At 41.6% G+C, this 26,586-nt stretch overlaps 1 protein-coding gene across 6 annotated transcripts in view; it reads right to left on the bottom strand.

The window, feature by feature from the left end:
* Nucleotides 1-293: 293 nt before the first annotated feature.
* The window catches only part of foxp2 (forkhead box P2), a 104,367-nt gene continuing 78,074 nt past the window's right edge, over nt 294-26,586 (bottom strand). For 2 of the 6 annotated variants that reach the window (XM_041029849.1, XM_041029846.1), the window contains 10 exons: nt 20,767-20,854; nt 18,792-18,875; nt 14,764-14,974; nt 13,633-13,736; nt 13,361-13,462; nt 10,664-10,785; nt 10,312-10,381; nt 9,016-9,323; nt 4,196-4,240; nt 294-4,096 (listed from right to left, as the gene is read on the bottom strand). In XM_041029849.1, coding sequence (XP_040885783.1) covers nt 3,952-4,096; nt 4,196-4,240; nt 9,016-9,323; nt 10,312-10,381; nt 10,664-10,785; nt 13,361-13,462; nt 13,633-13,736; nt 14,764-14,974; nt 18,792-18,875; nt 20,767-20,854 — 1,279 coding nt within the window. In that variant the 3' untranslated portion in view covers nt 294-3,951. The remainder of the gene's footprint in view (nt 4,097-4,195; nt 4,241-9,015; nt 9,324-10,311; nt 10,382-10,663; nt 10,786-13,360; nt 13,463-13,632; nt 13,737-14,763; nt 14,975-18,791; nt 18,876-20,766; nt 20,855-26,586) is intronic. The other 4 variants (XM_041029848.1, XM_041029850.1, XM_041029847.1 and 1 more) reach the window with 3 other exon arrangements.

Raw genomic sequence — 26,586 nt, forward strand, 5'->3', positions numbered from 1 at the left:
GTGGGCAATACAGTGCCTTGTCCCGCTCCTCTAAACAAGACTCTAGGTGCTGGAAGCTGGAACAAAGCCTTGTAACATATACATTAAACTTTAATTGTTTTTTCCAACCCCTTCCTTCACATCTCTGAAGTAGCAGCTCCTGAAACGTTAAAAGTGTAATGCCAGCTAGATTTTCATGGCTGTGCCTTTGTAGAATAAAAGATATATGTGTAACAGTGGAGGGGAAAAAAAATTTACTCTCTGATCCTGGAGGTAGACAGTTGTTTTTCAAATTCCAAGTTTTGGTCCTTTATTTTATTCAGCAGTGAAATGCCATGAATACAGAAAATAATAACGTTTGTTACAATTCTCAACCATGACCTTCTAATGTCAGAGAACCTTTAACGTATGGACACAGTACACAGTAATGAAAAGTATCAAAAAAAAGTAGTTGAATCTCGATCAAAAGGAAATGAAACAAACAAACAAAAAAAAGTTTTCACCAATTACATAAACATATGTTTGCTACAGTCCCAATTTACTGTATACATAGGGGGATCATATTCCCAATTATTAGAGAAGGATAGCAGTAGAAAGGATACATGACTCAACTGCCAGACATAATGCTTCATAAAGTATGCACAGAGGTACAAGCAATAAATACACACATTAGGTTAAGCCTTACAGCTACGCAAAGCAGATGCAGAAAAAGCAGGTTTGCTATTCTTAGCGAGCAATGAGAGAGAAACAGTAAAAATTCAGGTAAGTCAGAAAAGAAACACTGAGATTTTTTTTTTCCTCTTAGAAAAAAGTCTGGTAAATTTATGGGTCCACCAACATTTTTTTTTTTACATAAGTATGCACAGTTATCAAAATACAGACAAAATCAACCCAGAAAATCCAGACAATCCTAAAATCTAGTGGAGGAGCAGATCGCAGTTCTGGAGGTCTTTCTGGTATTATGTGCAAGCAACTATTTTAGACATTTTTTTTTTACTTAATTTATACAAAACCCATGCAAATCTACAGGTAATATGCATTCTGTGGCTGACAGGTTTTATCCTTCCCAAAACAGTATATCTGAGGTAATGTACGTACATTTAGGCCATCGTCCCGATGATTTTTATTATATTCTTTTTATTAGTTCTTGTTTCCAGTCCACCAAATGATTTTTAGACATGCATTTTTAAAACACAATATTCCCTTACAGGTAATCTATACATTATCATTCTACAAATGTTTGAGGACAACCTATTACAACGCAAATCTTCCATATCTTGACGCAGGGAATGTAAACGTTGGTTTGAGCCACGTCCTATGAGACAAGCGTAGTAAAGTGTAACAGCTCTTGTGGCATTCTAATAACTCGTGCAATCTGTCATAATTGTTCTGAATTTGTTGTGCAGAGGTAGAAGCTTTTAGAAAGCCTTTTTGGGTAAGTGGGAGAACCCTTTTTTTTTTCTTTTTTTTTTTTTTTGAAAGACGCAGCGTCCTCTTTATTTGGTGTGATAAGATTATTAAGAACGTCGTCTTCAAGTCGTTTTGCTGACTCCAGCTAAGTATTGAAGGGATAAGCTTTGTTCCTGGGCCCAGTACCCTCTTGACGTGGAACTGGCACGTGTGTGTGTGTGTGTGTATGTGTGTATGTGCTTTACATGCTGTGCGTTTGTACAGTGTTGCACGTGTCTGCGTGTTAAGCTCTTACAGCCAATTTCTCGACTTGGCACAACACTTGAAAACAACATATGCACAGTGTGTTTCCATTTTGGTCAAAGCAGGCAGACGCGTTGCTCATTACAGCACGATACAAAGCCGCTCGTCGGTTCTTTGACAGCATACATTTTCTGCAGCTGGAGATTTAACCGAAACAAGAAGGTTGGCAGACCAAAAGCTCGGGGTCTGAGTGTGTACGTGTGTGTGTGTTCACACGCATGTATGTTAGTCTCTGACAGGTGGTGTGTGGTTGTTTTAGCGTTTCTTTATCCCATACAAGAGGAGGCAGAATTTTGTGTAACTTTGGTTTACTGAAAACAGAAATGACCATTAAAGCAACAACACTTTTCTAGATGACATTGGCTGTGCGGGAAATGATGGGACGGAGTCTCCACAATTACTACTTCTCTTTAGTCTCTATAAATACCAAGTGTGTTATAAAAAGCTGGCTACCTATACAGAGTACATCAGTGCTAACACCAGGTGTATCTATATAGTTTAGAAGCTATGAACCACACAATGAGTATTTGATGTTCGATGAAGTTAAAGCAAATATCACCTAGAAAAGGTTACCTTTCACCTTAGATATCCTCTTCTGCAATGGCTATTATTATTTGCTTTTACATGGTAACCAAGCCACATCATTTCATATCAACTTGAAATTATGACTTATTTGGCTTCACTAGATATTTTTCATGTTTGGTTAGCGATGTTTTCAGTTTCGGTTTCGGCGCGGCTCGGAACAAAACCGCCACGGAAATAAGACGTGACATTATTTTGACAGTCCCACTTAGAACGTTACATATTCACCAGGTTAGAAAAAAAATAATTAGGAAAAAATAAAAATAAAAACAAAAAAAATCCTAATGACTTTTGATGTGTAATGCAGTAAAAAAAAAGTAAAAAATAAAATAATCTTCACAACAACACAATGTTTCTGCACTTCCATTGAATACACAAATGTTTTGTTTTGGTCATGATCCACTTTTACAGTTAGCTGCTCTCTACGAGTCAAATCACCAGCACGAAATGCCTGCAGTTCAAATATCACGTCACCTTTTACCTACAGTACGTCTGGCAGAAAATCTCCAAAGTGGACGCTCTATGAGTTCTCAAATTACACATCAAAATCAGCATTTAGTTCCCGTCTCTCTTTCCCGTGATCATCTTTGTATAGGGCAAAATGAAACAATCCCAGAGGTTATTCGAAGGTAGTTTGCGGAACAAAAGCTTCTCTTTGTACTAGTTTAAAGTCACAGAAGGCGGACCAAGAGGAGTTTGGTGGCTTCTGTCTATAAGCTATTGGCCATTGCTAGTGTTGGCTTTGGTTTCTAGCTGTTGCCTGTGACTGTTTGCAGGTAGACAAAGCTTTAGAACGAGGAGGTAAGGAGAACAGCAAGAAGAAAATTATGCAGAAATGCATTTGTTTTGTAAATGGTGCTTTACACAAACTATTATTTCTTTCCCCAACTTAATTTCCAGTTTTTTTTTTACTTTTAATCACAAACAGATACTAGACTGGAAGCCAACTTTTTTCTATTTTTTTTCCTTTTTTTGCTTTTTTTTTTTTGGACAGCTGCAACAACAGTCTTGGTACCGCAGTTCTGTTACTGGTGTAATTCAGGGAATGGCATTTACAGTTGGTGGTGTCTAAAATCATATTTGGAAATTAATGATGGTTAAAAAAAAAGCTGAAAATAATATACTGGTTTTTATAATAGTAGCAACATACAGGCAGTGACACAAATTTCTGAGACTACTCCTGTGCAAATGATAACAGAGCAACAACTTGAATTGAACCAGCAATTGTCTCTAGACATTAACAACTACTGTGGGTTGGATTATTCACAAACATAAAACGTCTTCCTTTTTGGCAGTATATGAGGCCGCTAGCTTTCAACGGAACATGATTTGCTCATTTGTTTCATGTTTTTTTCCCCATCCATGAGTCCATCATCCTGGTACTGTATGTGGCCACGCCATCTCTAATGAAACAGGTCTCAGAGAGTTAATTTTTTTAATCAGACATCTCATGCCTGTCATGTTTGGGGATCCCAAAGGGCTGCAACAAAGAGTTCCTTTGGACCGGTCTCCATCCGGATGCATGCTCAATAAATAGTCCCAGTGGTGAGAGAGACAAAGAGAGAGTCAGCTGTGGTTGCTTGGACTGTGGAGTGGTTTCTAGTCTTGCAGGAGGTCTGTGTGAGAGAAACAGTGCGGCTGGGTGAAGGGATACATCGACCAAAAACTGTATCCTAGTCACTCAAGGTCTTCTGATAAGTTCCCTTCCTCCAGCTCCCGGTCCTCCTCCAGCTCTGGACTGTGATTGGCTGTCGTCACCAGTGACATCGGACAGTCGTCATCATCCATGTTGAGTGGCTCCTCCTTCACGTGAACGGGTGGCCTACGACACAGTCACATTGGCAATAAATTTTAGGGTTTTACGGTTTTGTAAGAAATTTCTGCAGCCAATAGCACTTCACTTGTTTGATCAAGAACTCACCACTTAAGTTTGTCATGTGAAAAACTTAAAGTAACTGGAAAACACCTAGAGTATAAAGACAGAAAGTAAAATGTAATAATGCAAATTATCACTACATCACACTATAGAATAATATGTAAAACAAGGCAACGGTTTCTGGTCACAAATTTCTTTTTCTGCACACGGAATACACAATGTGGTGTTCAGCTAACTGATAAATATTTTGTTGCATCAAAAAAACAAGCATATAACAGCCATTACATGCATTATCTAGTTGGACGTAACAACCATGTTGTTTGCGAGACGCTAATTTGACATGATGCCTCACGTCTACTGTAAGTAAGCGCATAAAAATTGCATGAAAAACATGGCCCCTGTAAGGCCGATAAGCTGTGATGTTCCAGACATGTTTGGCATTTAAAAGTTTACTGATGACACCAGGTTGAAATACATGAAAAAGGAAAAAGGGAAAAAAAACAGGCCACATGATAAATAATGGAGAATTTCTCATCCCTGAGCCCCCTGGAGCAAAGGCAGAGGAGAGGCTTTTTTATCTAGTTAATAGAAAGCGCAGCCACTAGTTAATATGCAGGGGCTGTGCATGTCGCTCCTCAAGAGGAAAAACCGGCAGCTAGGTTCTGCCATTAATCAACTTCAGCCCCGGCAGTTCGCTCGGACACCATGATACATGTTTTTAACTCTAAATGGATGAATATCTTTAGCCACTGTCAATAAGCGCTGGGCAGGAAGCAGCAGCGGCGCTGTGAGCAGGACACCTCTCCCTTCACAACAACAGAGGAGCCCAACAAAAAAGTGTTGGGGCGACTAACAAGAATAATAATGCTGTCACACACAAACAAGGCATAACATGATCCGGGGCCCTAGTCGGGGAGAGGGTTTTGTGCCACGATGATAAATCTGACAAAACCTAATTATTCCTGACACATCGGATGCATCAGAAAATCCCCCTAGACTTTAAAGAGGAGGATGGGGAGAGAGGGGGAGACTTATCAAGTGGTAGTACGTTGGGACGCGCCTCATAGCCTCTCTCCTGGGCTGCCTTCATCATTGGAAGGGGGGGGGGTGCTTTGAATTTGAAAAGCATTTTAAAAGGTACAGATGACTTTAATATTCAGAGCCAAATACTGTAAATTAATATTCTGATGTGGTGGGATAAAGAGAGGAGGCTGATCTTCGCAGGATGCAAGTGAAGCGATGAATATTTCTGTTTCTGGCCCTCAGATTTATGGAGGCAACCAGAGGCAAAAGAAAAAACCCTCAGCCAGAGGTTAGAGAAACAGAAAAACACCAACTCTACTCCCTCTGAACTGACAACGCACAGGCTTTTTATGTACAAGTTAATTATTTTCTGTTGTTGTTTTGGGAAATACATTAGAAATCATACGAATCTGATTTTTATTCTTTAATGTTAGTTAATTACTTAGAGGTGCTGGGATCCACTCTGAGATTCTTTAAGAGAATCCAACCAATGCTAAAAAAAACTGGCTGATAAACTGATAAGCTGATTTATTAAAATGTATATTTGAAAAAATAAAGTAAAATTTACTTACAACAGCTTTATAGCAGTTATATAATTTATGAGGCAAAAATACCAAACATTCTGTTTCCAGCAGCTCAAATGAATGTATGTGCTATTTTTTTGTTACTGTAAATTTAAAATATGATTGAGTTTTAGATTTTGGACAAAATCAAGACCCCACTTTGGTAAATAAATCATTTGACTGAACTGTTTATACTCCAGCCTCCACTAATAAATGGAGGCACAGGAGGAGCTGACAACTGCATTAATAAACAATAATTTGCTAACAACCTATTATGGTGTGTTGTAAACCACATCTTGAATGTTTATAGATTGCTGATAAATGTTAAATAGGGGGACTTAAAGTAAAGTGTTACCAGGTACATATCGTTTTTTTTTGTAGCCGCCCTTGACATTCCCTACTGGAGCAGATAAATAATCATTAAATCTTAGGAGCTTTCAATAAGCAAACCGATAAATAAAAACAGCAGAAAACCGAACCCTCTCTGTGTCTGTTTGAAAAGCAGGTTACACAACCAGAATTCAAGCCTCATTTGGGGAAATATAACCCAAATTTGGACGATGTTGTCACGTCTGTTTTTTATTAAAAAGATCCTGATCATCTTTTCGTCAGCATTACTTAAAACACGACAAAGAGTGAATTCAGCACATCGATCCATTGACAGACCTGAATGTGTGCGGTTTCATAAACCAAAGGTCTCCTGTGTGCTCACGTGCTTTTAATATGCAGCTCATTAGGTGTTTGTGTGGCTTTGAAGAAAAATATGCAGCACCACATTCACTGGCCTGAGCTTTCTGACACTTTATTAAAATATGTGGATGAGCCATTTAGTACTTAATGGCTAGCTGCCATTATTGAGTCACTCAGGAGTAAAACGCTGGACTTTGCGGTGTAATAAATACGTGATGCTCCGCGTGTATGTGTGTGTGTGTTCTCGAGATGCCTACTCTCGCATCAGCTGGAGATTAGCACCAGCAATCATGCAGAGGTATGTCAGGGATGCAAATAAGGTCATTAGTCCACGGGCCTAATGGTAGGCTGGGGGACAGGAGAGGTGGTGTGGTGAGGAAGGGAGAGGGGCCAGAGCAGGAAGGAGAGGCGAAGGCAATCAAAGACATGCGTAACATCTCACTATGATTCATTAGCTAACACCAAAGAGGGGCGGTCACCAAACAATTAGATGTGACAGTACAAGACACAGATGAGAAAATAAAGTGACATTATAAAGACTGTATTTGCTTTTATCTGAGTGCATGATGAAGTTGGTCACTAGGATAAATATTCTCAGGTGAAGTTCCTAATTTGCTCTAGTTGGAAACCCAAATTCTACAGTTGCAGATGTTCCTGGTATACAGTGCTAACTCCTTTACGAACACCCCTTAGGGTGTACATGAGTGTGTTGCACATACATACACACGTGTAAACGCATGCACACACACACACGCCCATCGTGGCCTGGGGCGATCTGGTTTGCGGTTAAGCAGATAGCATTAACCTTTAGATGTTGAGGGGAGTGAGAGGTTTGTCTAATTGTTGGATTGACTTGGTTGTGCTGAGGAGTCCTCTCCTGAGAAAGGCCTTCAAGGTGATGTACACTTTAGTTCTGTGCTACAAGCCTCTCCATTATTTAAACACATCCTGGAAAAGCCAGTCATGAAAAACACATTTCTTCCATTTTGAGGTTGTCGTGGCTGTGTAAAGGCAGGCGGGGATAGAAGGAGGGAGGGAGAGAGGGATGGATGGATGCATCTCATCCTCCGTAGCCACTCATGTCAGTGTCAGGGCAGTGTGGCCAGAGAGAAGAGGAAGCAAGCAAGAAAGAGAAAGTCAGTGCTGTCCTGTTACTAAAAGTTGGATGACCTGAGGGAGTGGTAACACTGGGATTCTGTCTAGAGCTGGGCAGATTTGCTCCACTTAACACCCCATTTCAGAGAGGGGTAAACACGTCCAAATAGATTAATATATAGACGTCTGGTAGGGCTAACCAAACATGCTTCTGTTCTCTCAGACACACTCAGAGAGAGGCATGGAGCTGGAGTGCATCCTTTATCCATTACAGGAGCGGTTAGCTAATGTCGGCTGACTTTGCAACATGAGCTTTGATGGACAGAGGATAAGAATCATTAAAGTGTAATGTCTGTGTATCTGTCTCAGAATGTGGCCTTTTGTGTGTGTGTGTGTGTGTGTGTGTGTTTCCCTGCATGCGGGGCCTTCACCACAGTGAGGGCTCACGCCAACCTGTGTGACATCACTGGCTCAGGTTGTTTCAGACATTCCTGAAACCCACATGAGATCAATTTTTAAAAACACTCTCTTTCTCTCTCAGTTCCATTAAAACAGAGATGGGGAAAGGAGAGAGATTTTTAAAGTAATTAATGCTACACTTGCTAAATATTAATGGGAACAGTCTTGCATAAAATATAGCAGCTAAACCCCTATAATGCAGACACTGGTGTAATTACAGACGAATGTGTAATAGAGCCTATTTATAGACCTAGAGTTAACTATTATCCAAAATGTCAGGTATAAGCACAGTGCCACTGGAATTACCACAGCAGAGACAGGCAAAGAAACGTCTGCTTATGATACAATACATGCTGGAAATTGAACCTTGCTCCCCGGTCACGGCAAACTGAAGAAAATACTGGTACTGTGGGTTAAATATCAGGCAATTAATCTAACAAAGGGCATAAGGACAGCCAGTGAATTCGGTGTAGGAGTGGAGGTGGTGGTGGAGGGGGCGCTTGCATTTTCAGATAAGTACTCATCACACATTAAAATGTGTGATATGTGATTCAGTGTATGTCCATCGCATTTAACCTTTCTAGGCTTTAAAGAGGCACTCTGATGCATCAAATACTATACTGTGATGAGGAAGTAGATCCTTTAAGGTGTACTGTATAATTAAGGCAGTGTTTCTCTATTTTTTACTGATATCCATCAAAAGTGAATTTTTTGCCTAAGGAGCAGGTTGGTTTAAAGAATTTGAAACCAGATTTTATTTAACCCTGCATCCAACAGTTGTTTCGAGAAGAACCTGTTCACCAGATTTTACAGCCCTCAATGAGAAATAATATTTTTTTGAATAACCAATAATAATAAATAAAAAATAAACATCAACAAAATCATCATGTTTTATAATAACAACTGCCCTAATTACCATGTATTTATCATATATGTGCATGCTTGTGTGCAGCTGTGTTGTATGCAGCACACACACACACACAGATGCAGTATGATGCAGCCATAGGAGTAATTCCTCTGCCCGCAGGAACTTACATATGTACTGGTGGGGAGTATCCAGGGCTGCTGTGTCCGTTAGTGTCCAGGTGGTCGAGCGAGCCGTTGAGCTCCTCGTGGGCGGACTGCAACAGGGTGGGGGGACTGCCGCTCAGCGTACCCGGAGGGCTGCCACCCAGCAGTCCTGGTGGGCTCCCGCCCAACAGTCCAGGTGGACTTCCGCCCGTCAGTCCGGACGGGTCTCCGCCCAGGAGGCCGTGGCAGCTGCCTCCCATCGGGCCCGTGGAGCCGCTGTTCATGAGGCCGGGGGTCCCCAGCAAAGGCAGGGAAGTCTCTGCCAGGGCAGCCTGCAGGAGAGGGACACAGAGGATGAATACTGGGAGTTAGAGGTGAGAGGGCAGGTGGGGAAAAAAGGAAAATGGGACACTGAATATGAGGAATATTGGCAATGTGTGAGTTTTTCATGAGGGCTGAAGGAAGATGTGGGAATAATAAGATAGCATGACTATATTAAAGGAGACAAAAGGGTTTGTTTAAAGGGAAGGAAGCAGGTAACACACATAGGAGGAGGAGAACTGGAAACAGAGGCAGGTGTGAAAATGACATTCAAAGATTTAACATAGTAATTACTAAAACACATTGTCTCAGTCCTAAGTTTTCTATTCTGTTGCAGGCTATTTTTCCCCCAGTGACATCTTGCTGACAACTACCTCCCCCCCAGCTGCCATTCACATGCCCTTGTGTAGCGTGGCTATTAAAAAAAGTCCCCCAAAAACTTTACCTCAAAATAATAAAAACTCCTGACACTTTCGCCTGCTGCGCATTAAAGTTATATACAGTGATTAAATTTTTAAAGTTTTTGCCATGAGCACCTCGCCGGCGTACACTATGAAGCCAAATCATTTATGACAGCTTAGATAAATATTAATGCACATGCCCTTGCATTTGCACATGCCGCTATCAATCTAGGGTGGCTGCCACGGCTGAAAGAAGGGAAAAAGAACGGAAAGAAAGAGGGAGAGCTGCTTCCTGAATCGACCACAGGGTGGCCTTCTGAGTCTGACGGTGTACAGGAAGGAGAGAGGGAGTGCGAGAAGGTGTGAGAGGAGAGACAGGGAAACACACAAAAGGAGAAAGAGGCAGAAACCTGAGTTCGAAAAAATAAAAACTCCCTTGTTCTTATGAGTGCGAGTACTGATATGGAGTCCAATTACCACAGCAACCACACTCGCTCAGCCACTCAACTGTTCAATCAGTCAGGCAGCCGCACTGCCTGTCAGTCAAATAAACAGGCAGCCGATGAGTCAGAGGTTCTCTGAGGCTCGTGGTTCGTACCTGTAAGCTTGCGTTTAGTGCAGTTCCATAGCCAAGACTGGAGGGCAAGTTCTTGACAAGTGATGGGCTTCTGGATATATTGTAAATAAAAAAAACACACAAACAAGAAAAGGAATTAGTTGCTGTGGACAGACAATATATCAAATATTAGCAATGAAAGAGCTAACTGTCTCACAGTGTGAATACAAAGTCTATATGAACAAGAAGAGAAAAAGAAAGCGGATGGAGAAAGAGACAGAGAGAGGTATGTTCCAGTGAAGAGGACAGAATTTGGTTCCTCTGATTTTCTGTGATCTTCTAGATGTCATTGACCTTCAGTTCTGGATCAAAGGAGAAGTGACAGGACTCGTACCCTGTGATCTTCTGCGACCTGCGTTTCTGGTACTCCACCTCATCTACCGTCCACACTGCCCCCTTCACGTTCTCCACGCGCACAAAGCACTTGTGCAGACTGAGGTTGTGGCGAACAGCGTTCTGCAGAGAGACATGACACACAGGTCAGAGGGATGAGGTAAAATGAGTCATATTCATTCATTATCCATCAAGAAAAAAGAAGAAGAAGAAGAAGGCTAGAAAATTGATTTTTTTTCTTGCATTTTGAAGAAATTCTTAACATTCACACACCATTGATTTAATTAGTAAAAATTGAGTGAGAGCGAATGCTCTTACAAGTCCTGCACACAGTACATATCAATCAGAGTAAGTAGGCTAAAAGGAGGTAATCAGCATAGCGAATGGCTTATGGTGGTGACAGAAGTGGTAATGCCGGCCTTGATAATGGTGATGTCAGTAACCCTTTCCGCTCCAGAAAAGCATGTCTCTTAATGGACACATCGTTTTAAAGATGACAGTATTGCAAGAAAAAAAAGACAGTCGTCAGGAGGCCCTTGTGTCAGTGTGAGTTTGTTGGAGAGAGAGAGAGAGAGAGAGAGAGAGAGAGAGAGAGAGAGAGAGAGTGAGTGTGTGTGTGTGTGCAAAAGTAAGGAGGATTAAGCTGAACTGTATCTGACATCTATATGTCCAAATATTCTCAGTGTAGTGTTGAATACGTGCTTTCATGTCATATGTTGTGTTTTACATTTATTATCAAAGCTGCATTTAAATTAAAACAGGATGCATCTTTCATACAATAAACCAGTGAGGTGTTTTCATTGATTACAAAATAAAGGAAAACTTATAGAAAAAAGAAAGTCTCATATTAATATGACTATATGACCATAATTAAAACATGCATCAGACTCTACAAATAATAACCTTGGCTTTAATATCCCTGCTTCTCATATTTATCGTCTCCCCTTGCTTGGTGTGTACTGCTCTTTCTTCAAGAAAAAGGGATTCAGAAAAAAAAGAAAAAAAAACTCATAAGCAGATCTCGCATCTGACCTGAAAATCCCAGGATTTGATTGATCTTAATGCCCATGGCTCTGAATATGATAATTTTAATATTAATGAGCAAATGAGCAGTTTTATTATGCATGCTATATAGTTAGAACTAATAAGCTTCTGGGTGAGAGAAAAAGAGAGAGAGGAAAGTGGGGGGGGTGGGGTTGGGGGGGTAGATCCCTCTTTTGAGCTGATGAGACCAAGCTGAGATATTAAACTACCTTTCATTTCTTTCTTTCTTTTCTTCTTCCTTTTTTTTTTAAACACAAATTCTCTGTGTTAATCAAATGACAATCCCATCACTGATCATCCCACTAATGCTTACAAAGGGAATTGTGGAGCTGCAGATGTAAATAGATCACCTTGGTTATTGTGCAGGGTGGGAGACACTGAGACAAGACATTTCTAATGTCACTGTGATAGCATTGCTATTGTATCACAGGAACGGAGAAACTTTTCTCAGGAAACCAAGAAAGAAAAAAGAAAGTATGAAAAGGTACATATGCATGTGGTTGTGTGGTTGTGTGGCCAAAGGTAACAACTGCTACAAAACCTCTGAGAACATATCATGTCATTACATTATTACACAGCAAAACATGCTGCGTACTGTACCTAACAAACTGGAAAAGGGCACCGATCTTTTTGCATGCCCTCCTGAATTGGTGATCACACGCCCATGTGCTCATTTGCATCCCAAATCCAAATTAATTCACTTTGCTAAATCTAGTGCCGCGCCACGTCTTGCATGCTGATGAGCGGCTGGTTGAGTTTTCCCTCCAGTCCTCTGTGCAGCCACAAAGGCTAAAGGCGGCTAACGAATGACGTGCAGGGGCCACGGGATAAAACACTGAAGGCTTTCTTTATCAGCGGGCAGACACACTTCTGGTTAAAACATGTGCTGCGGGAAAGACATTTTTTACCATCTTTGTGGAGGCAGACAGGACAATGAAGTTGTAGGGGCAGATATACAAATGGGGCCTTTTGTGTGGATAAATAAAGAGTGCTCCCTCCATGACAGGCCAATCCTCACTTTCCTCCCTGCTTTAGTTCCACATGAACACACCCTTAACCTCTCTCTCTTAGACAGTGTTTGTGTTTGTGTGTGTGTGTGTGAGTGTGAGTGTGTGTGTGTGCATGGGAGCTCCTGTGTGCATGCATCTTTGGCCTAGCCCGTTCACACGGCTGAGAGCTGGTTAACAGGCAAACAGCCATCTTTCTTCCTAATTAACCAATGATATGCGAGAGAAGGTGGTTTCAGGAGTAGGAGGAGGGGTGTCTCTCTTAACAAAAGGTGCTGATGATGGAGTGGCTGCTGTATAATTAGTGCGTCAGAGCCCTCTTCTCTCCACGCCAAGCCTCCGCTATTAATTGCACCAAATTAGAAAACGATATCTGAGGCAGAATAATTCTTTCAACTGTCATTTCCAAACAGAAAAGGCGGAATGGCGGAAAAAATAAATAAGAGACAGAATGGGCTCTATTCAGGAGAAAGGTTAGAAAGAATAGGAGATGAGTTCCAATCGCTTGGTGCGGAGTAAATATATGCTTTCTTGAGGTTTTGTTATTGACTTCAGGGAGAGGAAGGAGTAGTCTTAACTGTAAGAGGAGAAAGGGTGCAGACAGTGGAGGTTGTGTGTGGGGGGGGGTGAGGTTCCATCAAAGTTACCTTCCAAGTCGCAGCATTGCGTCTGAAGTAGGCGAACGTGCGTGTGAACCAGCTGTAGATTTCATTAAGCGTTAACTGCATGTCGGCAGAGTCCATGATAGCCTGAAATGAGATGACATCAAATAATGGTTTACTAACGAGACCACGTAAATGACACATACACACATACACACACACACCAATGGATTGAGAGAGGGGAGAGAGAGCTGCCATGATTCATGCAGCAATTAATTTTAATCTAATCAGGCAAAGTTAATTTATTTCACACTCACCTGTCTTATGAGGGTTGCATAAGTAAATGGTGGTCTGACATCTGCGTTCTTATAAAACTCGTAGTTTGGGGCAATCTCTGGAAAAATAAATACTGTGTCACCACCTGAAATAATTGGTAAATTTTATTCCTTTAGGTATTGAATTTACTCAAGGTTTCATCAAATTAAAAAGGGGGGAGAGAGAAGGGTGGGGGTGGGGGGGTGGGGTAAAGAAGAGGGTGGGGGTGGGGTTAAAGGGGGCACATCAAATCAGCATTTTCCATGTCTAACAAAATGCATTTTTAATTAATCTCTCTCGTGAGAGATCTTAAACACTAATACATCCATAAAATGAGATCCGTGTAGTTAGTTAGGGTGAAGTTGAATAATTTATGTGTCTTCACACTAAACACAGAGAGAGTAAATATAAACATCAAAGACAGACCGTTTAAAATGCAAAGCTTAATACATGGAATGTCTTAATGTAATAAATATTGTATTTTTTTTTACCATTATTTGAACTTAATTAACATTCATGTAATATTTATGCACAAAGGAAGTTCTTGTCTATTTACATATAGAGTGATTAAACACAGGCTTGCTTTTATAAACCCACCAGACATTTCACATTGGTAAGACCAACAAGACTCTGTGGTTGTGTGTGTGTGTTTATGTTAGAGTACATTAGTGCATATGTATGTGCACTGTGTGTGTGCACTTTCACATTTGTGTTTGTGCTAAGGAAAAGAAAAGAAAAAAAAAAAAAAACTGGGACACCATTATGGGTTGAGCACTATTTATGGTGCAGTGCTCAGGGTTGATGTATCACATGTAATTTGCAATTTCAACATTATTTTTTATTTTTTCCTTAAACTTAAAAGGGAAATTCAGTTTAAATGAAGAAAAAAAAGTCAGCAATATCTGAATTTGATTTTAATCTAAGTCATAATTCAAGTCAATCTAAGTGACATAATTCAGAATCATTAAATACGCCAACCTCTAAATGTGTGTGTGTGTGAACTTAGTTTTCCTCAAAATCCAAATATCACTTATGCTGTCTTTTTTGTTTGTTTGTTTGAAAGTGAATTGTGTGCACTGACTGAATATATCTGTGTGTCTGTCATATGTATAATGCTGAGTAGTTGGTCCTACCTGACGACAGAGGCATGGAGTATTTGTCCGAGTGACGCCTGCGCATGGCTCCCATGCTGGGGACGTTTGCTCCTCCCAGTACTGACGGCACCTGGGGCATGGCGGCCATGGGTGTGATAGGTGCTGTGGGCGTGGTGGGTGTCTGAGGTAAGTTGGGGGGCGATGCTGAGGGCAAGTTCTTGGACATGGTGACGCTGGACACCAAGTTGAGCTGGGGTGAGGGGAAAAAGGAGCGTGGGTGGAGAGTGGGAGGCAGATACAAGAAACAGGGAGAGGGAGGGAGAGAGCGAGAGAGAGCGAGAGAGAGAGAGAGAGAGAGAGAGAGAGAGAGAGGGAGAGAGAGAGAGGAAGGCATTATTTTGTGGTTTCTCTGACAGAGCCGAGTGTCTGCTCTCCTCTTCTCTAACACAGCTGTGTTTCCACTAACAAGGCTCGTGGAGAGGAGCCAGCCCATCTCCACTAATTACAACCACCAAATTGTATCATAAGAATTCTAATTAGAGCACGCTGTTCAAGATTATCCAACGATCAGCCTCCGTGTTATCCCGGCCCCATCTCTCTTTATCTCTCTATTTATCACTCCCTCCCTCCCTCACTCGCTCCCTCCCTCCTTCTCTAACTCCCCCACTACAACCGCCCATAATCCTTTCAAACTGAAGGTACAGCCTTGTTTGCTGTTGGTGTGAATTGCTTGAGTTATGGGTTATACGACCCTGGTCCAGAACCACAACCCTACTTGTGACATTATGTTCCACTTTGAAAGGGTTGAGCCCAAGTCACTATAGTACCCTAGGGTTACTATAGTGACTTGGGCTATAGCCAAAAATCCTGCTATTACAGTCAGTGAGTATGAGAAGTGAGAATATGTACTGTAACAGAGCTGCTATACTATCAGTTATTAAAATCCTTAATACTGAACTAACCCTGTAGTTACTATAGAAACTCATGGCCCCCATTTCATACCAAAGCTCAGCAGTATTCAGCCAATTTAAAGCCTTCGTCATAGCCACCTTTAACAGACTTGGGTTAGATTTATCCTCATTCACAGCAACAGCAAAATTCCAAGGTCACTATTTTAGTGTGAAAGACAGTGGGCACCTGGTTAGGACAGCCAGCTATGCAAAAAGCCACTGTAGATAATTATCCATGCAAACTAATTTGTTAAACATGAGAAGCAAGTATTAATTTGTTAACTTTAAAAGCCTCATTTTATAGGTAGAGTTTGAGACTGTAGTCAGGATGGCAGTGTAATGACTTCATGGATGACACTTCATCAAATCAGCTACACATTATTGCCCCTAATCCAGTGAGATCTCCAGTGCAAGAGGAAGTACTGAAAGTAGGAGTTCAGTTCTTTTCCCAGGGTAAGGTTGAAAAGACACTTCAACTTAAAATAATCTGCATGGACATTTATGGTGAGTCCACACACACACTCAGTCTTCATCTCCACTCCTTCAACATTAGGGACCAGAGAATGTTAGCTGCGTATGGCACGAATGCCAACCTCGCCTACTAATCGTCCGGCTTTTCCACCACTTTTGCGTTTGCTACCCAAATCTCATGTGAGAGGCTCTAACCGACTGGAAAATTCTTAACTGACCTTTTAGTCTCAGCACTAATTTACTTGGAATGGTAATGACATCGTTACATATTCAAACCAAATTGCCTTAATTGTGAGTCTACAAGTGGAATGCATCCGTTGTGAGAGTTTGAATTAAAACCGACTTGAAAGATGGAAGGGAACGGGAGGGGTGGGCCCAAAGGCAGTGAGAGATGGTGGGCTGAGGGTGAGGAGGAGGTATCAGCGGTCATTTGTGGCATGTGTTGATAAATAGGATAAAATGTCAAGTTTGAGAGACTCCGGTGGATGTAGGGGTTTTCAGATGATAATTATATGCCCACTTGGCTATAATGAGCTGCTACAGTTATGGGCTGGGACGAGGGCTGGTTGCAAAGACAATTGGAGCGGGTTATGGAAAGTACACGTGTACACACCTATTCATCTGTATATGTATGTCTGATTGACTATACACAACTAATACTCAGAAATATCTACCCAAAACATGAATGTATATAAAGCCATGTACTTTAATTGTGCAGCTTTGGGCACATCACATCTAATGGGAAAAATCTCTGTGTTATGGATCCTGCCGCATGTACACAAACCCGAAATTGAACTGTGGAATACGAACTGAAGACTCCACAGAAGGAGAATTTGATAAACGCTCACATACTGAACAGCAGAAAACACCTCAATATATGCTAATCAAATTCAAAAGGCATGCCTTCATGTGTGTATGGGCATGTATATTTATAATGTTAAAACATAATTTCCTGTCCTTTTTGCCGCCTTTTCACCTACAAGACACAGCAACAAGCGTGACATGTTTGCAGGCATGCAATCCCATTTTGGTAGAATAGAATTGATTACAGTCAAACGGATGGAGAGGGGAGTGAGCACTTTGCCACCTCTCGCTCATCTGAATACACACTCAAGATTTAGAGGAGAGAGACAGACAGAGAAAGAGAGAGAGAGATCTTATTATTCAGAACTTAAAGCCTTGCTAACTTTGATTGTCATCCATCCATGGCATGGCCAAAAGGTAGCATTTAATGAAGTGAGTTTCAGAGAACAAATGGTGTCATACTGGAGCCTGTGTCTTGTATTTCCCTGGCATTGGTTGTACGTGATTTTCACTAATGAAAAAAATAAGACTTATTTTCAGCCCTGATAGGCTAACACAGATAACTCATATTTATCAAATGGCTGGGCTGTTTCTATCCTGCACCTGTGATTCTACCAGGTGTAAAACCATGCTGCCATTTTAAATCCACCAACCATTTCTCTTTGGTTATGTCTATTCACTTTGGCGGAGTGGATACACAAGCCCGCATGTTCTTCCCTGCACCAAATCTTCATCCTACCTCCCCTGAAAAACCGGGGGAGCCTTAAAACTGAAGACTTAACTGTTCATTTAAGAATTCTGTCTGAATTGCCCCCACCATCAAATGCAATTAGCTGCTCTTTCAAGTGTGCTTTATGTAATGCAATACTTCATTAGCATCATTCATTCATATTCAGGAATGGATTATAGGCTGCAAATTCTTTATTGGACGAGATGGAACCAAGCTTCTGGAGTTTTGAAGATTAAAAAAAAAAAAAAAAAAAACGCTACAGAGAGAGAGAGAGATTGAATAATAAAAGCGAGTTTGATTCCTGATGGAATTATGGGATAATTATGCTATCTTGTGATTATCTACATTCCATGATGAGAGGTGATGAGGAAAATTATTCTATTGAAAGTAGGCACTTACTAAGCAGCAGAAACACGCTAACAATGTTTTGCTCTCAAATATTTCAAAACGTCTAAAATTGGGAGAAAATAATATTTGCAAAAATGTATCATCTTAATATTAAATTCAAATACTGGTTGGGAGAAATGCATTTATAATCATTCAATCTAAAAGTAAAAGGCAAGAGAAAGAAGATGGAGAGTGACATCATTTTCCTTCTTCAATGACCCCTTTCACAATTTTGGATTTTCTTTTTTTTTTTTTCTGTAACCAATTTCAGCAGCACTGTGGGTATTTATGTCAACACCACACCGTCTTCACCACTCAGCTGTAATTTTCAGGTGTTTGTTGTTAAAATGACATATCTTCTCCTCTTTCATTCCACTTCTGAGTGCCGCTGCGGCCACCGAGCCAAACAGTCATCAGCAGCCAACAGGTTGTTTTGGCTATTATATCTATCACAAAGAAATAACCCTGCGTTTTAGCCAAGGACTCCACCGCTCTGCCATCTAATACACTTCCAAACTCTATTGTCCTCTCACGGTGCACAATACCTGATAAGAAGCAGATGTAACTTGGTATTACAAATCGTACGCCCCCCCCCTCCCCCCACCCGCTTCATCTTCTGTCACTCACTCAAACAACTGCATGGCAGTTAAACTGTTTCATTTTCTGTGTTGGGGCCTCATTCATAGCCAAGCCTGTTTACGGTAGCCAGAGCAATATGCACTCACTGGTTTGGGAGATGACTTAGGTTCCGAGGGCCGCATGTGCAAGTGGGTCATCATCGCCTGAAGACGCTCACGTTCTTTAGAAAGCTGTTAAGAGAGAAGAAGAAGAAGAGAGTACATTAGAGTAGATTAGAGCAGAGGAGAGGAGAGGAGAGGAGAAGAGAGGAGAGGAATAGACAAAAGAATGACAATAAAATATGAGACATAAGGTTTGGGTGGCAGAGTAAAAAGAATGAAGGAAAGAAAACAGAAGAGAGAAAGAAAAGGTTTGATATAAACCAAGTGAAGAAGGGACAGCAGTTCTGCTCATGATGTAAGGAGAATATGAGAGGCTGGGGGAGAAGAGGGGAGAGGGTGCAGACAGGTCAGGCAAAACAAATAGCATTTCATCTTTTTGTCAATAGCAGAATTTAGGTCAGCGAGGCTCTGACAGTAACAAGCTACTTGGGCCATAAATTAGGTGGTCCTGAGTGTCTGCTCAAAGTCCTGTGGACACTGTTAGGGGGATGGAGCGCAGCCAGCAGCTGCTGAGAGGTGAAGGGGTCTTCCAAACAGGGTGCCAGGCGGCCCCGCCTCCCTGGTCCAGTTAGTGGCCCCAGCCATCGCCTATCATCAATCTAATTCACAGGGAGTGACAGGGACTGGACCATGTGAAAGGATCAACCCCCCCCACACCCTTAATACACACACACACACAAGGACCAAACACACAGAGAGAAACAGACAAGCAAGTAGGCGTATACACACACACATGCACACACAGAGGTGCACACATACACAGAGCTGGGCCTCATTACGAGTGACGGCTCTTGTGGAAAAAAAAAAAGTGGACGAGAGGGATGGTGGGAGTAAGGAATGAAAGAAAGGAGAGAAGAGAAGAGACAGGGCCGACAACACAAGTGCACCACTGTAATTGGTCACACTGTAAAGAGCAAGCTTCAACAACTTTGTTTTGCAATGGAAAACAAAACACGGGAAATGAGATAAAATTAAATAAATGACTTGCATTATTTCATATAGTTTATTTATTTTTTTCCATGCATCAGCATTTATTTACTTTTAACCCCCCCCCCCCACCACCACACACACACACACACACTCCAGATGCCTTATACAAACTATTTATCGGACCAGATAAAAACAGTGTGTGAGAACAGGACAAGAAATGGAAAGAACACAAGTTTGCAGCTGGAGCTCTTTATACTGTACACCACACTTCATATTCTCAATGTTTCTAGTAGTATTGTGATCCAGTTTTAATAATAATAATAATAACTTCATTGTGAGGAACTGGTCAGCTGTGAGCCAAAATGTGATACTGTGCAAAGCCTGAAGAAGCTGGGGCCTGGTTTCAACTGGCAGACTGAGTATTTCCAGCTGTCACTCTGTTGGAGCCCAGTTTAAAACATACATATCTATTTGTTTCTAAAGGAAGAGGAGCGGTTGTCAGCAGTGCTGAGTAATAATGAGAGCGCTCAATCAGCGCTCTCATTATCTAGCCAGCATGACTTCTTAATAAGGTCACGCTCCACCTACTGAAAATAGTTCCCTCCTTTTGAGCTTTCTTCAGGTGCAAAGTGCAGTTAATTAACACAGCAGACTGGGAGAGATGCACTCGCTATTAATTGGAAAGAAAAAGAGGAGAAAAAAAAAGAAAGCAGAGAAAATAAAGCACACGCTTAATTCAATTAAAACAGCCATAATGGCTTTCGTTGTAAGGCCTGAGGATTCCTTTGTTTAGTGGCTTTGTTGAATTCAGCAGGTCCTGCTTGTCTGGAAATATTAAGCAGACCACAGTGTGGCCTTTCTCTCGCTCACACAACTTTCAAAAAATAAAGTTTTGACTGGGTGATTGGTGACTTAAACGAGAAATGAGTTCACTCTCATAATATGTGACAATGGTAAAAATGTAACAGCACACATAGCTTTGTTCAAACTACGCACTGAGGAGCTCTTTGTTACCTCAAAGAAAACTTACTTGTATTTCCAGCTGCTGTACGACTTGCATCTGGACTCTACACTGAGCTGTGCTCCGATCATCGAGGGCATGTTCATTGTTTAAATGCCTGCAGGTGGAGGGACAGAGAGAGAGAGAGAGAGAGAGAGAGAGAGAGAGAGAGAGAGAGAGAGAGAGAGAGAGAGAGAGAGAGAGAGAGAGATATTACATACCACTTAGAAAAAAAATCGATCAAATATGTCACAGCTAGCAGAAGACAGCAAATTTATTTTTATTTTCACTATGATCAAAATTGTAGAGGATGATAATTACAGTATCAACTTCACCACTGTTTTATTTTTATGATAATATTTCTATACTGGGACAATTATCTATAGGATCCTGTTAGGAACCATTGTTCCACTCTGAAATGAGGTAATTAGAAGTAACATGACGGTGTGTGGTGCCATGTTTAACATGACAATAGGCCTGTGCCAGTTCTGATGGCTAACTTCAGTGCCACCCCGAGCACTGCTTTCTATAGAGAATAAAAGATGCTAGCCCAGCAGAACGGCTTTGTCTCCTTCGTTTACCGAAAACAATACACGCAATTTAACACCAGCAACATTTGACACACAAAAGCTGCTCTTCCACTGAAGGTGCATTATCCTGCAGCAGACATATTAAATGTATCTGGTGTGTTCGCCTCATTAGAAGAAAAAGGCAGCCAGACAGCCATAATAGTCAATGAGGGTTTTTGTCTTGATTGGATTTCGTCTGTAGGACACAAAAGAGCCTCACCATTAAGATAGACCTTTACTCCCGGTAAAGCACACATAACGCACACATAGACACACACACACACAAAAAGGCAGTACACAAATATGGGGCAAAAAGGGGTTTCTAAAGTGTTGTGATGCTGGGTAATGAGCCTCTATCTAAATGATCATTGGTGACAAACTCACAAAGCAAGCTTTGAGGAGGCATGCTTATGAAATGCCAGAGCTGCCACTTTATCTCCAGTAATTATAGGTTAGCTTGCAGACCCTTCAATGATCATTTACAGCGCTGCCTCCAGTGCATTAGAGGGAGTACAAAATCTCACTCTCTCTCCCTGGCTTTCACTTTATCTAAGAACACACACTCGCTTACATTTTCATGAACAAACACTGATTGGCACACAAAAAAGCGTGCAGGCAGACACAGAAATACACACTCCCACCACATATTCCCCAATTCTCTTCCAAACCCCTCACTTCTTGTTTATCTGCAATGTGCAAAACAAGACAACTCATTGAGCCGGCTTCTCTTGGCCTGCCAATCAAAAGGCTGAATAGAACATTTGTAATCACAATAGCTCTGTACCTTTCAATTACACTGCACACATTTAAAACCATTCCATCTCATCCCTGCTTATACTTTTGTAACCATTTCAGCTCTAATGCTCAGAAATGTTTCATTATAAATCAAGAATGAGGTAGCATTAAAAAAAGGAGAGATGGGGGAGTGGAATGGATGAGGGATAGCGGCGGAGAGGGGAGGGACGAACGGGGTGGATTTCTCCAGCCCTGTGCCTAATTGCTGTTTCAGAATGCGCATGCAAAAAGGGGGCATTTCATTAATCATTTAATCACGTCCCTCGAAGGATGAGGGAACTAATGTTGCAAATACCCTTTTCATTTCACTGCCCATAATGCTATCTTATGCACTTGATGTATGGCGTGTGTCATGAATTACAGCTGCTTCAAAAGCACAGAGCGGGCTGCTCGCTGTCCCTGAAGATACCTCATTACAAAAAAAAGAGAGGGGGGGAAAAATCTTTATTAAGTTTGCCTCTCATCGACAAGCAGCTTGTTTTTCTTATATTTTGTCAATGTATGTGTGCGTGTGTGTGTTTGTCCATGAAGGCCTCTCGACAGTCCTCCAGCCAGCTATTTTCATACACACACGTTCCACCGCTGGCCAGTTAGCAAGGTGATTACAGGCAGATTACTACATGCATTTATGAAATATTCAAATGGCAGCATGTCCTACTGTGCATTAATAATGCCACACAAAGACAGAAGAGGGAGGAGGGGGGGACATAGACACAGACGGGCAGACAGAAAACAATAATAAAGAACATATTATTTACTGAGATGTGGGCACAAACATACTAAGTATGTCTCTCCTCTCTGAAGTACAAAACTGTCATCTCTAATTACACAACTGCTTTCCTTATAAGCCCTTTGCTCTTATATGATTTTTTTTTTCATCCATGTGAGAAAATTGTCATTACACCAAAGCTCTGATCTTTGCTACCTTTTGGTTGCCTCTAATTATAGAGGCAAAAAAGAGAAAGAAGAAATAGAGACAAAAAGAAGAAGGAGTCAAAGAGATTCATCTTAACTGTAGCATCCAGGTGCAACCATTTAAACTTAGAGGTGGAGGATGATTGTTTCACAGTCAGGCCCGTCTACTGTTTATGTTTACTGTTCAAATCTCGCTTTAGAGGCCCATTGATTTCTGCGCTGAAGAGGGAAATACCCATGTGATGAAGGCCAAGTGAGAACGTGGAAGAAAGGATGGTGATCGAGAGACGTAGCAAAGGTAGAGAAATCAAAGCAAATAACAGCAAATAAAGAGGCAAAGAGACTGATAAATAAAGACTGACAGGAATGGACGGGTGAGACACACAGACGTTGTTTTTCCAACCACCAGATAAAGATTTCTTTTCACTGGATGCTGCAGTTTCTCAGTTCTCTTTAAGAGAAGGGAGCAAAACATCTCAAAGGTTTTTCCCTGCAGCTGTGTGTATGAATATGTATAGGCCATCAACGTCCACTAAGGGCCCAATAATAAATCTACTCAAGCCAGCATATATGGATGATGCTCTTCTGCTAATTGTCTGTGTGTATTATCAGGGGCTACGAACGCCCAGCAGAGAACAGCAAGTTAGGCCCTCTAACTGTCTACGCGTGACACGCAAACACACACACCAACACCAGTTCAGTCAGATGAGAAACTGAAGAAGCATACAGCCATATGTAGCTACACACGTACGGCATCAGCACATATACACTCACACACACACACACAGACACTCTCCCAATGGTGGTGGTGCATAAGTAATGCCCTCCGTTTTAAAGGTCTTGTCACAGAGCAGTAGACATGTGGAGGGGTAGAGGGAAACTCAGCTATCCAGGGGCCAGGGGCCTGCCTGACTGCCTGCCTGTCTGCCTCCACAGTGTGTGCATGTGTGTATGTGTACATTATATAGAGACGAAGACACTTGGCTGGTGCCTTGTGGGTTTAATTAGCAGTGGGTTACAGACACCAGCGTTCAGGTTAGCGGCTGAGCTTGCCATTTTAACATGGAGCCTGCCTTCCTGCCAGTAATAAGGAAAGCGGAGTGGTGACAGAGAGTGGAAGAGTTAAGTGTGTGTGTGTGTGTGAGAGCAAATATCTGTTTATGTGTAGACTGACTGTATGTTTTTGATGTGGGAGGACATCAAATTAAAAGAGGGCGTATGAGGTAAAAGGCCAAAGTATGGGGAAGAAGACTTGTATATACTGGTCTCGTATAATCTTTTTTTATATAATCATTATACTCATTCCTGAAATCGGGAATAATTTAAATTAATAAGTGTAGTGCTCTATAAAAACCATGGCTTCATAAAGCTTTGAAAATTATCCTTATGAAGAAGTTAAATGTTCAAGCATTTATTGCATTTTCTGTTTTTTATGTTTACCATAAAGGCTCACAGCACAATAATAGCTCTAGCACATAGACTAATAGCGTTAATGTTTTTCCCTCTCATCTTGTGTAACTACCACACACACACACACACACACACACACACACACACACACAAACTCCAACACCCACCACTCAAGAAACATTCCCAGCAATATTATTTCATTTTTGAACTTCAGAGAGCTAATTCAGGGTGCCAGCCACCTTGCGGCTACCTTTTCCAGGTGAGAACACTTAAAAGCACACTGAAGAGCTATTAAATGCTGATCTTGACAAGTTTCTTCATGCAACAAAACAATAGGTGACTAAACGTGTCACTGCCGCTGAGCTGAGCTCCTACAGCGAGCTACGAGACGCCAGCTTGACTTGGGTCCCCCCGCCTCCCCCCGCAAACGTAACCCACACCCAACTACCAACATCTAAACTGTCATCTAAATCTGACACCCGCTTTATGTAACCCCGTTTAAACTGTGCCTGTGTGTGTGTGCATGTGCGCGTCGGTGTGTGTGTAGTCGACTGGCATCTCCTGAAACATAAAAGGACTCCCTCTGACACCGACAATCACTGCTCCAAGGCACGCCACAGAGCAGCCATCTTTGTTCTGATGACGAGTCTGCCTTCTTTGTTGGTGTCTGTTTTCATGTGCTGGCTGGGTTACAGTACAGAGCCAGCCTCTGACTTGCAGGGATGTGTTGGGGGAAGCTGAACCAAGAAACTGCTCTGTTTTGTAGCAGCCAATGTTCTGGCAAGCGTTCTTACAAAACCGTCTGCCAACCTGTGCTTTTGCTTTCAAGTATGAAATCTACCTGTTTTCCCTCCGTCTGTCTTTCTCGCTCTTTCAGTTTGTCTTTACAACCATGTGTCCTTTTGCACTGGTTTACCAGCTTACCGGATTCACAGGCACATCGCTTTATACGGCGTATCTCTGTGCCTCACCTAAATAACCAGCTAAGCTACCAAGACACAGTATCCTAAGAGCACACAGACTTATGTGTGTTTGTGTGTGAACAGAGCGTATAGTGCAGACGGATAGACTGATGTCTTCTTTAAGTAAGTGCACCAAGGTGATAGGACAAGATATCAGAAAACCTGCTAATCCGATACAGACTTGCCTTCTCACACACACATCTGTTCCCGAGCTGCAAGGCAAACTCTTCTACCTGGACTAGTATACATGTAGACCAGGTCGGACAATGGATCGCACACAGCAAAGTGGCTTTTCATAAGAATGAGTCCTAAACTTACACAGGATGATGCCTATGGATGTGCTGGGCCCCGCACTGGAAAACTGATATTGACATTAACATGTATGTGGCACGCTTTCCACAGGGGATGAGCAAACACACTTGTCAGGCTATAGTTGTAATCTACATTCACCTCGGATTCATTTAAATCCATCGCTGTCAGTTATGATTGCGTGGAGTGTATTGTACACCTTGACAGAGTGGGAAAATGCAGCCTAATGTCCTGTCTGGCTGTGCCTTAGAAAGACTGGTAAACACTATGTTTACTGGAGTCATTTCATTTCACAGATACACCTTTTAGTTTTAATTCACAAGCTGCTGCTGTAGTATTAGCAAATGCCTGACCTAAATCGTGCAGCACATCCCCATGGGTGGACTAGTTTCTTGTATCAGTAATTTTTTTTTTTTTTTTTAGCTTTCTGCAAGTTATTACAATCGCTACTGTAGAAAAATGCATAATTTGGAAAATATGCCGGAACAATGTCCTGATTTCAAGAGTTTATGCGAATTCACATGGACATTTACAGCCCATGAAAAACACTCGCCAGATCATTATTTCACAGTTAATTACAAATCTAATTAGAATATTCAAATTAAAGCTTTCCCTCTCTTTTCTTCTCTGTGTGAGAGCAGGGAACCAGGGAAAGAGTGATAGTGAGGAGAGAGAGAGAGAGAGAGAGAGAGAGAGAGGGGAGAGAGAGAGACTCTCAGTGAGTGGCAATGTGATAACCTGTAATCGGCAGCGCTGCAAACACCTTCTTCCTTTGATGTCCCCCCACTAACATCCTGGCAACAAAGCCGGCCAATTACAAATGAGCTAATTAACTAAATTGTTGATGGAGCATGAAGAGTTCATTCGCTCTGGCGCCTGCACCATGACAA

Source organism: Toxotes jaculatrix, chromosome 22, assembly GCF_017976425.1.
Source record: "Toxotes jaculatrix isolate fToxJac2 chromosome 22, fToxJac2.pri, whole genome shotgun sequence".
In the NCBI taxonomy this organism is placed as follows: domain Eukaryota; kingdom Metazoa; phylum Chordata; class Actinopteri; family Toxotidae; genus Toxotes; species Toxotes jaculatrix.